The sequence below is a fragment of the Parambassis ranga genome, chromosome 2 (genome assembly GCF_900634625.1).
Source record: "Parambassis ranga chromosome 2, fParRan2.1, whole genome shotgun sequence".
NCBI lineage: Eukaryota > Metazoa > Chordata > Actinopteri > Ambassidae > Parambassis > Parambassis ranga.
Genome location: NC_041023.1, coordinates 5,658,071 through 5,672,132, shown reverse-complemented (window position 1 = coordinate 5,672,132; position 14,062 = coordinate 5,658,071). Strand labels below are relative to the sequence as shown.

The 14,062-nt window shown below is 42.0% G+C and overlaps 1 protein-coding gene across 3 annotated transcripts in view; it reads right to left on the bottom strand.

Annotated features, from left to right (window-relative positions):
• The window catches only part of angpt1 (angiopoietin 1), a 54,210-nt gene extending 41,223 nt beyond the window's left edge, over window positions 1-12,987 (bottom strand). For all 3 annotated transcript variants that reach the window (XR_003672182.1, XR_003672180.1, XM_028429693.1), the window contains exon 1: window positions 12,103-12,987. Coding sequence is in view for 1 of the 3 variants with exons in the window: in XM_028429693.1 (XP_028285494.1) it covers window positions 12,103-12,531 (429 nt within the window). In the remaining 2 variants the exon portion in view is untranslated. The remainder of the gene's footprint in view (window positions 1-12,102) is intronic.
• Window positions 12,988-14,062: the final 1,075 nt, after the last annotated feature.

Genomic DNA, 14,062 nt, shown 5'->3' with positions numbered 1-14,062 from the left:
ACAGGCAAGAAAAAAAAAAGCTTGAACTCCATCATGTGAGATCCCCAACATACATATTCTGTGCATCATCACAGCAGAGCTGCTAAATTGCTCTTGCTTGAGAACCAAGAACAAGATAATCCCTCAAAGACTCCCTGCTATCACTGGTACAAATTACTGCAAATGTTTACCACTGCTCTGACATTTTCCATTTGACATAGCTTCCACTCAAGAAGGAGATTTTGATCTTTTTCTAAACAGCAGCAGTGGCAGAGCTCAGAGACATTGTGAAAGTAGGAAAACTGTCGGCCTGGACTTTATAAAACACTTATGAGTAGAGCTCTGTCACATCTCCGCTTATCTCCGCTCTGTGTGTCTGTGTGGGGAGGTGATGGTGATGGTGTTACTGGGGGGGGGGCGATCTGGCTTCTGGGATGCATCTCTTTCTTTGCGAAGGCTTGGATCCATTACAGACCACTTTAATGGACAAGAGCTCAGTGGGTGATACACACCGTCACACAAACTCCCCCTCAAATCAGCACCTCACAATGTATCACGCCGGCAAACACACTTACGCCTTCTTATCACCCACCGACAGTGAAAGGTGAATTTGACACCCCTCTTTGAAACCATGGTCTATAATTTACTCTAGTGGAGCTTTATAAGGTGTTACCCTGACTCACTGTGCTGCCACTCTCCAGGGTTGTATAATACAGATAAAGTGGCAGCTTCTCCATGGTTCTCCATGAAGCCGTCTGAATTGGTCACTGGAGTGTTTATTTTTAAAATCCACCTTGAAACAGTTTTAGGCTCTCTGTCTTAAACTCTGTCAAGATTAGGTGAGTAACAACTCAGTCTAAACTTGCAGCTGACTTCTGTGACCTTCGGCCCCGGCGGCCAACGCACAGGCGTTTATTCAGTTGCTGCCACATTTCTTTAGTCTCCCAGAATGTCGTCAGAGAGAAAGACCGGCTGACACGAGAGAAAAAACAAACACACGTTCCACATGTCTAAGTGGACTACGATGTGCACTAAGCTTGAGTGAGACTTGGCTCTCAATTTTAACTTAGCTACTGTAAGAAGGCACGGTAGAACAGTCAAGCTTTGGATTACGCACAGAATAGATTTAATTATCTGTGCCCCGCACAGTGGAATAAAAGAATTTAGGACCTGCTGTTGGCCACCATCTTTTTTTTCCGGGAGAAAACTAGGCTGGGTCCACTTCATTTGTATGTATCTAATAAACAGTTACAATCTCTAAAAATATCCATAAGTCTAACCACAACTCATTCATAACCTTATTACCGTAAGTCTATCATCAGTGTCATCTAGGATAGACACAGAAGTGTGCAGTGAGGTGGGTGGTCCAGCATAATCTTAGCATATTCATACAGTGGATCCCAGGCTTCCATGCAGCCAAAGAGACCTGCTGCCATTTGAGAAAACACCACAGCTACTGCCAGCTCCTGCTATTCAAAGACTTCTTATTCCCATCAATTTACATATTTCTTCTTTTCTTCCCTTTTGTTTTACTGTCAAGATGCCTTTTTGTGTCGCTGTCGACTGCATTTTCACAGAAATAATGAACCATGTGTACACAACCCGAACACCAATCAACAACTCCTCTGTACAACTCACTAGGCAGAGCCTGGAGAAAGGTTCAAGGTGCCCAAAATTGCTTGGCAACAAGTGGTTTGTCAACAGGGCAGACAATAAAAGAAAGTGAGACTATTAAGCTGGCTGGTGTTTCTTTAGAAACAACAAACCAAAATTTCAAAACCGAGGACAAAGGTTTATCGGCCAAATTTTTTTTGAGTCATCTTTTCTAGTTAACATTTCAAATAAATTACAATCTATAAAAACAGGGGAGAAAATGTGATCATGTGTTTTGATGTGAGAAACTGAGCTTCGTATGAAATGTATTTACTTCATGTTACAACAACAGAAAACCACAAAGATATAAGACTTGATTTCATGGACTTAAGTACTGAGAAAGTTCTGCTACATTATGATTTTGCAACAGGAACTGGCAGAAATGGGACTGTGAGGCGAGTCATATTTTAGATTTTCAGAGGTCAAGTGTACAAAAACAAAAACTCGATAGAAATTCCAAAAATTGGTCTGGATCTGCAGTCCACAGACAAATTTCACAATCTCCTTTTTAGCTTTCTAATACATAATGGTCAAACTTCAGAGAACTTTTTAAATCTAAAACCCCGACAGTGTTATGTCTACCAGACATACCTTCAGTGATTAACTGCAAACCCCAGAGCAAAATGACTCAAAAACATCTCTTTATGTCTGTCTGTAAGATGTGAGATAAAAGCTAATGGGATATATAAATGGCCATTCTGACATGGTGTTTTGAAAAGCTTGGACTTTCTCTTGACACGTAAAGAAGAAGAGATAGACAAAAAATGTTTAGCCTTGAACTTCTCAGCACTCTGAAGCGTGTGAGAGAATGTCCAACAGAAATGTTTGCTTTTCTTTTATTGGTATTGGTACGGTTGTGTGGACACTGCTTATTTTAACAATCAAAATTCATTCCGGAAATGAATTTACAGCGTTAGCCTAGACGTGGATAAGTTGGCTAAGCCGATATTCGGGTAGCAGTGCATACAGCATAACTCAACTCACTGACTGCATGTGCAAATAGAGTAGTAGCAGTGTCCAGACACAGAGAATATATGGGGAAATCGTACTGTTAGGATGACTTGTGGATGATTTAGAAGTTAGAGACATGTGTGCAAAAATAAATGATATATAACATAGTATAAAAAAAACATTAATAGCTATCATTAATTGTCATTATAAGCTGCATTGTTTATTGTTTTTGGGTACCTTAAAAAGCACTGGACCCAGACAAGCCTGCTTTCATCTGATTTACTTCACTTTAGCATCGAGCACATGAAACAACAGTCTCCATCAGAGTTGTGATGTGGTTTCTTTCAATGATAAATGAAAACAAACACAGCAAACTGACACAAGGATGTATATTTTTACAAAACCTCCAATTACAATCTTGCTCTCTAATGTCAAAAATTACTCCAATTAATTACGCTTATCTGGCCGTATGGGAGAGGAAGTACTCTCATTCGCCCAAGACATGGGAATGCATAACGAAACCCAAACAACCAAACAAACTCAGACCTGCTCATTCATGTAGGGCTCCTAAACAGCCAGCACCGAGCACAGAGGCCGTCTGCAGAAACTGTGGCCAAGTCGTTCAACGTAAAAATGTTTCCTTTGGGACACATCTGGACAGGAATGTGCCCGAAGATGGCTTTTTTTTGTGCGTCAGGCCATGTCAGTCTGCTCCTTTTACCACAAACCCACCATCCCATAGAGGGGTTTCTACGTCCAAATATTTGAGATAGCATTCCAGTGTGCCCTCTAAACATCACAGCAGGAGGACTCCTCTTCCAAAAACTTGTAGAAGTAGATGCAAAGGGACGTGTTTTGTTTTAAGCCCTGCCATGACTGAAACGCGTGGCGGTGTTGTATGTTGAACCTCCTAGTTGGGCAGAACGTCAGGGGGAAAATGTTTCCAGTGTTCCAGCCTGTGTGCCAGCACCACTATCTATCATGCTCGGTGTCTCTTCTAATCAAAATGAATGGGTATTTAATGACAAGGTTTGTTTCCCTCAATGTCACGTTTGTGTTTATCTTTCTTCCTAACATCCCTCTAACTGTGGACTCCAGGGTTTATAAACCATTCCTGTTAGTTGTCTGGGGTTACGATCGACACAGAGAAAGCCAACCACAGCCGTACAGCTTTTCTCACTTTCCCTTTCTGCCTCCCTCCATATCGCCCCATCTTTATGTGTTTGTTCGCCTCCCATCTCTGCTTTGCTTTGAGCTATTGGATCAGGTTCAGATTCTGTTATCCATGACTCATTTTGCTCTTCCACTGTTGCTTTAACGGTGGCTAACAAACCCCTGGGTCATTTATCATATCAGTGGCTGTATGAGGCACTTTTAGGATGATACCTTCAGTCAGTATGCCGCGTGTGTACATGTGCAAATGGGTCTGAATTTCCCTTAAGTGAAGTTACAGTAGCTACATGTAACAGCTCCAGTCTGACCTACAATTCACCACAGTTGAAAGGAAATAGATGCTGCTGCTAATGATAAGGCCAGTGCACCCCTATTCTGCAACATAAAAATCATGGATGGAAATGCTGATAAAGTGTCTGTTTGTGTGTCTTTGTTTTCTGTTGCTTGTGGTTTTCCTGGGAAAACCAAGCAACACAAATACAGCTGTGAGTCATGCATCCAAAATTACTTGAAGCAAACATGGCGTTTTGACAGTACAATTTGTTTTATTTTTGGATGACTTGCACTGTATTTCTTTTGGGGCGAAGATGCTAAACAACACAGAGGGAAAGTGGAGGTGGATTCATAGAAGCATGGAGAAAACACTGTCAAGTCTACGTGTAATCACTGGTCTTTTATGTGTCCAGGTTACCGTTTATTTTAAAAATGTTTCAGGCTAAAACACAAAAGATGTGTGTATAAACACAGTCAAAGGCAAGACTAAAACTAAACTAAGATCACAATGTTCAGACAAGAATGCAAAACGTATTACATCACTCAGAATTTCCACCATCAACAAAGACAAAAACAGCCTTACCATGTCACCCTGCAGTCCTTAAAGCTACATTAAAAAACATTACAGCGCCCCTCCTAAAATACTCCCTGGGAAGAGTGGTTATTTATCAGACTAGCTGTTAAACCTGTAGTGTCCTTTCCTCATCATAACTACCATGTATCACAACCCCATGTAGAGTGGAAGTGCTGTTTGACAAACTGAAAAAATGTAAAGGCCTTATTTTTCATCCAGGCTTCAGCTAATGACTGTCTAGAAGAGCAATTATTTAAACTGATGGTCAGCTCATACAAACACAAGACGATCACACAATGTCATACACACACACATGCAGAGATGGATACGAATGTGACTCTTATGTGTGTGCTCACACATGCAGAAATACACACACACAGATGCCTCTTGAGGATTACCTTCTCTATCTCAGAAACATGTTAGTTTAAAAAAAACATAAAGAACCATTTGTAGCACATCCATCTGTTCAATCAGTGACAGATTTATAAGCTAGTTCCTGTTAGGTCAGCATGCAAAGGCACATTTTAGAGTCAGTCTTCCAGCTACTATGATACACTGGGGAAGAAATACCTCCATAAAAACACTTGATTATTTTTTTTCTGTCTCTAAACACTGGCCAAAATGTTATATGACAGCACTGAGGTCATGATTATTTGCTAGAAATCAGCAGTCAATAATCAGGATCTGCCATTTTTAGTTTGTTGTACTCCCGTAGAGAACAGCTGGATGCAAGAAACAAGTGCCAAACACAGCAGCCTCAACATTTATGGCACAGAATGGTTTTACTTTGTGAAACAAGCAGCATACAATGCAGACAATAGAACGCTGAATATATCTGAAGGAGCATACAATTTATGTTGCTCATTCAGCCATGCAATGATCTCACAGACTTGATATGTTTATCATCAATAATGGCTCTGAAGCAACGTATAATAATGCATGTCACCCGGTTACCAGGTCAGAGTTTTGGACTCTTCCAGCTCATTGTTTTGGTTGTACGGCTTTTCTATTTTGGTTCAATTCTCCTGCGCTACTACTGTTAGTGTTCTCAACACACTCACACTGTGTAATTCAGTACAAAAATATCCAGCAAGAAAAAAGTGGGATCGTTACATAAATCTTACATATACTGTAAGGCAGGTGTTTTTCATCAGCTAATCACCTGCGCTGACATTTGGGTGTCACTAAAAGTGCAACATACTGAGAAAAGAAACGCTGGTGAAAGGTCAACAATGTAAATGATTTTATATGGCCTCTTGATTTGTGCTGTACAATGTTTTAAGGGTGTTACTGCTGAACAGCAGGGAGTAACCCACTTTACCGTGTCTCCACTTCAGAACTGTTAGTCAGCGTGCCAACTCTCCGGCCCCTGGTATTAAGTGGAATACCTCTGGAGACGTCTGGCTCAGGTCCCAGGTAAGGCAAGCACGCAATTCTGAACATGGTTACGAGTGTTTTCAAAACACGTATGCAGATTTGTGGGTGCAAATGTGTCTGCATGTGATCATTGCACTTACCAGATAAACTGAGACCCAACACACTCAAGCGTCCAAACCACTCAAAGAAAATACAGACGAGCCATAAACACACTCTGCATCTTCCATCAAGATGTGTGCGCCTGAAGTTGCACCATATTCACCCAACAACTTTTCCTTTTCACCCACGCCACAGGTCAAAAAGGATTAAATAAATAACTGAGGTAATTCCTGGATTTGGCCCAAAGTAGAAGTGGCTCACATCCCATGGCCACAAGAACACAACAAAAACAATAGAGCCAACCATTACTCATTTGAAGATCTATCTAGCCCACAGTGCAAGGGAGTAAAAGTGTTTATCTTTCACCTACTATCTTGCAGTCTGTCTTTATCTCCTGTCTTCTCTTTTCACCGTTACGTGCTTCCTGTCTGCAGGGGGGGGGGCTGAAAAAGTATCTTCCAATTTCAAATCACAGGAACACTCAATCTACAAGGCTGAACTCCGAACAAGGTGAAACGGCGCGAGAGAGGGAGACACTGTGGGGAGAGTGCGCCTCAGAGGCAGCATGCACGGCAGCTTCAGGAATTTTCTCTTAAGTTTTGGTATAGTAATTATCAGATACATGGGATCAAACACAGCTAACTTTGGATGAACATTAAAAAGGGGCATGTAGCGAGAGCATTAAAACTTCGAGCGTATTCTCAATTTTCATTCCCCTGCTCTTTGCCAGAATCAGCAATACAAGACATGCATGTTTTCTCAGAGCTATCTTTTACTGGAAGTAAGCTGTAAAAAAAAAAAAGAAAAAGAAAAAGAAAAAACGCATTACTGTGAATTCACACCACGTAAGACGTCCTGCAGTATCCACTATAAGCAGCTCAAATGTCCAAACACAGTTTTGTTTTTTCTAATGCCATTTCAGTTCCCTTGACCTTCATCAAGCCTTGATTTACAGCATACGACCAAAACTAAGTGAGGTCTGAAGGAAAATAAATAGCAGCAGATACGGCTGAGTAATATTATCATCCCCCGCTGGTTATCAAGAGTCGTTATAAAAATACAACAATGATAACAGCCAGCCCTGCGACCGAAATAAGTTCAAACACAGTCGTGATTTGCTGCAGGCTGCAAAAACACCACATTACTTGTGCGCTCAGCTTGACTATGATGTCTGATGTTTCGCTCTATCTAAGCCGTTATTATCATGCATTTGGCTCATAATCACTCAACCTAAGCAGTGGCAAAGATATAGTCATGAACTTCGTGCCTCTGGCAACTCTTCTCACCATAACTCACACAACTTATACACACACTCAGTACTAATGGCTTCCACTCGCCGGCCTTTTTAATGCTGCAGTAGAGTAAAACGTCTGTATAATGTAAATGTAAAATTCTACTTAAACATACACTTTAGATTTAAAGCACATGGAAATTGGAGCACCTATGTCTGCCAAAGACTGCTACAGGACCGAAATCCTCCCGGCATGATGGGAAGGCGGTTAGTTCTTCCAATTGTGATTGTAATTTTACTTCATTTATTGATTTAACAGCTTTACTGGATGTTTTAACATCTTGCAGCATGTTTTGGTTTTACTTCCTGGAACTTTAAAAAGCTTTCTCTGCCTCCGATTGGCCTTAAATAATCCATATCCATATTTTAGATGTAGAACAAATCACTGCCCTACCTGAGTAACATGCTGCAGAACACTCTACATTCATTTTTATCTCTGAACCACAAAATGAAGAAAAATTAGTATCATTACAGGGCTGAATAGTCAAGGGCACTTCGAAACACAAACATCAGAAGAAACTCTCAATATATTCCACAGATGCATCCGTGGGTGCCAAGCTACAAGCTAGCAACAATGTTTTCAGAAGGGATATCGTAAATCCTGCATGCATTTAGCCAAATGTGCAACCTTATAATTAAAACAAAATAAATCCCAAAATAAAGTGCTCACCAGAGAGTTGTTCACTAAAATGAATGATGGAAGAGGTACCGAATGCTTGCTTTATAGGTGCAATAAGAGAAACGAGACAGATTCAAGACAACCACTGAAATCGCCATAAAATGTACCGCTTCATTCATTCACTGCTAAAGAGACATAGGTGTACCGTACCTGCCCAGTATCAAAGCTGACAGGATGTTATGAAGCCACCGGCTTACTAAAATATGACTTCTGGAAACCGAGGGGCCTCCAAACAAAGTGCTTCGTTATATTGAGCATGACAAAACTACTAAATGTCCCTCTTCCTGTAAATCAGCTACATTAACAAAGTTGGGCTCTATTTTCAAGTCCATATGGAAACACTGTGGCACAGCTGTAATGTTTTTCCTTGTTCCCAAGACATGCTGAGTGGCTCTTTCCTTTTCATTTTTTAGTCCTTTTCATTTTTACAACTCTTCTGGAAGCTGTTATTGTAGTGTCCTTCCGTAATTTCTATGATTTCCCTTTTACAAGTTTTGGGGTCAAGGAGGACAAGCTCTTTATTCCTCTGAGTATTTCCGAGCCTTTATGTATCATCTGATTGTTAGTTTTGGCCTGCAGTATCAGTGAAAGTAAACGTTCATAGAGGAGGAAGTCACCACTAAAATAGATAGGTTTCTCCTTGGATCCCCAAGCACGCTGTGTGGCCCTCTGATAGCATTAAGTAGAGAAACATATTCACCCATATGAAATCCCAGTGTGGAAGGGGAAACAAGCTGCTGCCCACATGCTGCTGTATTCCCTTTAAACCGCTGTTTATGGAGCACAGCCGTGTTCGTCAAGAGGCAGAGAGATGGGAATTTCACAGGGATAAGACAACATGGATAGATTTCCCCCCTCCCTTTGTTCAACAGCTTAGCTTGGCACAGGTCGTCTTTCTCAAGAAACACTGCTCGCAACCACTTTCTACTGTCTCCACTAGCAGGGAAAGGAGAAGATCTATTACTTTCACTTCTGAAAGCAGATACAAGATTTGGCCTGCTGAACCTCTGCCTGTGCCAGAAATGTTCATCGTCCCTGAAATGTTACAGAAAGGATATTTTCAGAATATCGGTAAAAGTACCGTGAGATGCATGTTTCCAAAACCTCAAAGCATTTCATTTACTTTTTTTTTTTTTTTTGGAAACTTCAAGGGAGATAAAGTCTGGAATAAAAAGATAATGCCTCAGGTTCTGCTGCATTGATTTTGATCTTTCTGTCTATTATGAGTCTGACAATGTTCATACACGGTTAATTCAAAGTTTGTATTAGGAGGTAGGACAAGTTTTGGCAACTCTGGCACAGGACTCCAACACTTTCAGTCACCTTTATAGGTTGTCCGACGCTACACATTAACCAAACCAGAGCAAGATGATGTTTTTGAGGCCAAACTGAACCAACTACCTTAAGGTTTCTCTGTTATATTTTCATGCTGCTTGTTTTCTTGTTCTTGTTTGCGGCTGCCTACCTCACAGGCAAGCCGGAGCAGTAATCCTTGGACAAACACAAGCCACCTTTTGACTGGTCAGGAATGTTATCAGGGTCCATATACTCTAACCTGTGTTGACGGAGGAAAAAAGTCAAGACTTCAAAATGCTTCCCCAACAGCTGTTTGCTGCATCACTCCTAACAGTCTACCCCCCACACAGGGCTGAGCACCCAGTCACAGGGGTGCTATCTAGAATGGTCTCCTATGTCAGTCTCTTTCATCAGGGCTGGCTGGAGCGACATCAGGGCAAACTTTCTTTCGGGAGAAAGGCTGGTGATTAAGATAGATAGACTGGCTGGGATACTTAATCTTCTGTCCAATGAAAAATGTTAACTGCATCCTGATGTGTCCCCTCGATGCTGTGCAATTAGTCTGAATTACCACTGTGTGTGTTTAAGGAAACCTTCTGAAACGCTGATTCCATTCTCATGCTAATCTGCTCGCTTATAACAATGACGTAATGCTTTTTACAACTACATACCAATTACAATTAATTATTAAATAGCATTAGAGGGTGATGTCCGACATCTGAAGAGAAAGCGTAAAGGTCTCATTAGTCAAACCTTCAGTCTACCAACGCTGCTGCCGTGTTTTCTTAGTATCACTTATGCTATCACAGACGGATGAGGTCCACTGAGCAAAGATAAAGCTCCTATTATTTCACCCCTGGCCTTCTTGACACATTGATTGCTTTTGGGAGCCATATGGAAACACCCACACATACGCACAGCACTTCAGACAAGTGACTCCAAGCACAAAAAAAAAAAAAAAAGACATAAATAAAAGGTGCAACAGTTATGCATCTTAAATGAGCCTTTTTGCAGCACGTTCTGTTTATTTTTCTTGTTCCTGTCTTATGGCACATGTACTGAATACCTCTGCTAAAACTGAGATAAAGTCAGTGATATACAGTTCCGTGATAATAGCTGATACAGGACAGATTCCATTCTGTAATCTTAAAACCCCGCTTGTGCAATACTTCACTTGGATGTCTACCTGTGGACTCTGTTTCCATCTCCCTAATCACAACCTGATCTTGTTACAGAGACAGGTTAATTTAGGGGGGGAAAAAAAGACTATTTCCTCCAGACTGAGGAGTGAAATGTTTACTTTCTAACAGCAAAAGGAAAGCAAATGCACACAGGAGCGTGACTCCGACACGCTGGTTGCTAATGAGCAGACTGGGGGTATTGATGAAGTTCAGGTCGATTAATTGCACTGGCTACAGTGTAATCCATCAAATTCTTCAGGTGATACAGTATCTGAGCCTGCATTCGCTCATGCGTCAAAGCTGCTTCCTAGACAAAAAAATAAATCACAAGCTTTAGGCAATTAATCACAAATCTGAGCTGCTAATCTTATTTAAGAACAACAACATTGTTGAAAGTCTGAGGAACAAGAGGGGCTGCTGCATTTGGAAGTTTGTTTGTTTGATTCATGTATTCATTTCAGAGATAGTCTCGCTTTTCTTTGGAGACACAAAGTCTCAAAGCTTGAAACACCACAGTGCCTGCCAAAGCATATCAGCCATGCTCTCACAAGTTATTAACAGTAGAGCCATATTTGAACAAACCTCAGTCACTCCATGATTTTAGGATATTCATTTGTAGGAATTCAATAGGAAATATTCAAGTAAGATCATTTCATTCTTGTATTCAAGTCTGGATTCTCAAGTTGAACTCACACATCCTTGACTTGAATAAATAAAGGGAGCATTCTCTTTCTCTGTCTTTTCCTCTTCTGTGTGTCTCTCGGGGCTTTCTCTGACTTCCTGCCATTAAAGAGACAGCCCGCTGGAGAGCATGGGGTGACTGACATATAACTACCTCAGCTCTATGACCAACGATCTCTGCAGCTCAACTGGACATCTGTGGAATTTAGTAGTTTACTCAAGAAGAAATAGAGATTGCAAGAGAACAAAACAGGCGTACTTTGTAGGACTGGCAGAAGGTGGTGGAGTGAGACTACGCAGCAGTATAAGATGTCAGCGAAGGTTTAAAAAAAAAAAAAATCAGACAGCTGTTGCGCATCCAGAACAAAGAGTTCAGTCCAGTCAATGTACATGGTTATATAACAGCAAGTGAGATTCTTGTGTTATATGGCACTTCGCATTGTGTAACAGATGCCCGTTTCTCCAACAATTGTCGTGCCTTCTCTTTACCTCATGTTTTATTTTGAAATTGGCAGCGCAGCATCTAACAGGCAACAAAAAATCTCAACTCCCAAAACACATAAGCTTCCCTACGGACAAACATTTAGACAAAAAATGTGTCGGCTGCGAGAAAACAACACTGCCGTCTGAGTCTGAGATCCTGAGATCCTCATCCAGACAGATCTCACAAGTTATCTAGCGAAGCCACAACCAGACCACACACACTAACAACATACACAGAAACACAAATATCTCAACAAACATACGGCAGCGTGACCACTTCAAAAGAAACTGCTCCAGCATGTTCCAGATGCAACTTTTACAACATGGATGGAATTAAAACAGGAAAATTCCACTGCTTAGCTATTTCGGTTAAGAAATCCAACCCCTCTCCATGTATAGGTCTCTTCCTTACCTTCTGTAGCCACTGGGTATAATTCTCCATAATGTGCTCGAGCTGCTGGATCTTCTGGCTGGGAAACTCTGGCTCAGGTGGCGGAGCGTCCCTCTGGAGCGAGTTGGCGTTGTACTGCGAGCTACTGGTTTTCGCTTCCCTGCAGGAGCTTCCTCCAGCTCCCTCTCCCTCAGGTAGGATGAACGTGTAGGTGCACTGGCCATGCTGGATCTTATGAAAACGTCTGTTACTGTAATTACTGTTACTTCCTCCACTACTACTACTACTACTGCTGCTGCTGCTGCTGCTGCTACTGCTGCTGCCACCTGTGCTGCCGCTGCTGCTGCTGCTGCTGGTGGTGCTCCGCTGATCCCCTCCTCCACAGCTCACAATCACTAGAAGCGCCGCCAGCGAGAGCAAGTGACGACCGACGTGGTACAACAGCATCATATCAGTGTGGGAAACAGGTTACAGCTCAATCAAGTTCTTGTATCTTTAGCTGCTTCTTCTAGGTTAGATTTGATGTTCCCTTTAAAGCTGGATCAGAAAACGGTGAAGAACACCGTTGGCCTGAAACGTGTCATCCATCCAGAGCTCCTTCAAGTTTTGGTCCTGTCAGAAAAAGTTTCACACCTCTCCTGCAGAGTGACAGCTTGGTCATAAATCTTGGTGTTCCTCCAGTAAAAAGAGATTTGTTCTTGCATTTAACAGTGCATTAAAAATGAGTGCCGGGCAAGCGGGGATGGTGTCGTCAGACCTCCCCTGGTCTCTCTGCCTTCCCTTCCTCCTTTGCTCTCTGACTTAACGACTGGGGGAGAGTGAGAGAGACGCTCACTCTGAAGAACAGTTCCAAGCTTCCAGCACACTCTGCGCCTGCCCCTTGCAGAGCCTGTAGAGGAATGTGACTCTGTGCATGCACGTCTCTGTGTGTGTGTGTGATCCTGGCAGAAAGAGACCCCAGCACAGAGGATGTGCTTAGACTATGAGGATCGGTTTACAGGCAGGCTCATGTGGTTGACCTGCCTTCTTGTCTGTGTGCTGACACAAAAACAAATTCGTCTGAATGTGTGTGTTTAATTTATCTGCTCCTGAAAAACACTCTACTCCCTATTCCTCTACATACTGACAGGTGCTATATTACAAAAGGGAGGTGTATCTAGTGTATTATTGATCTAGATTTCAGTACAACAGTACAATAGATTATCAAATCAGGGCAACAGTGGCTCAGTGGTAGAGCAGGGTTGTCCAATAACCGGAAGGTCGGCGGTTTGACCCCAGCTCCTCCCTAGTCATTGTTGTGTGTCCTTGGGCAAGGCACTTTACCCGCATTGCCTCCAGTGCACTCACTGGTGTATGAATGCGTATGAATGAATCGGCGGTGGTCGGAGAGGCCGTAGGCGCACCTTGGCAGCCACGTCTCCGTCAGTCTCCCCCTGGGGAGCTGTGGCTACCACTGAGATACTGACTCTGTTCCCAAGAACAGAATAGACATAAGGTCACAGCGACTTTGATCTTTGATCACCAAAATTCATCCATGAGTCAAACTGAAAGTTTCTATGAATTGTACTAATCCAAATGTTCTCCTTCACTCAAAGACTGACTGATTAGAATTTGGTGGTCAAAGGTCGAGGCCACTTAAACCTCATAAAACAATAATTATTTTAAAGTTCATTCATGAATGCAACATCTTTGGAGAACCCTGAAGGTTACACTCAATTAATCCAGTTTATGTACAGGTTTCTCTCCATCACCGCAGGCCAGAAGTAGTAAAGCCCTTTACACTGCCAGAATCAGTAGGAGACTGTAAAACGCTCCGTCTGTGTTATTTATTTCCCATCTCTCATCCATAAACTGTATCTCCATTACACACACTGCCCCTATCTTCCTGCATTTTATATACAGTATGTCTCCATCACGCACACCCTCGGCTGTTATGTTATGTTTTCAAGAAAACAAAAGTGAAATCCAAGAATGAGCAGGG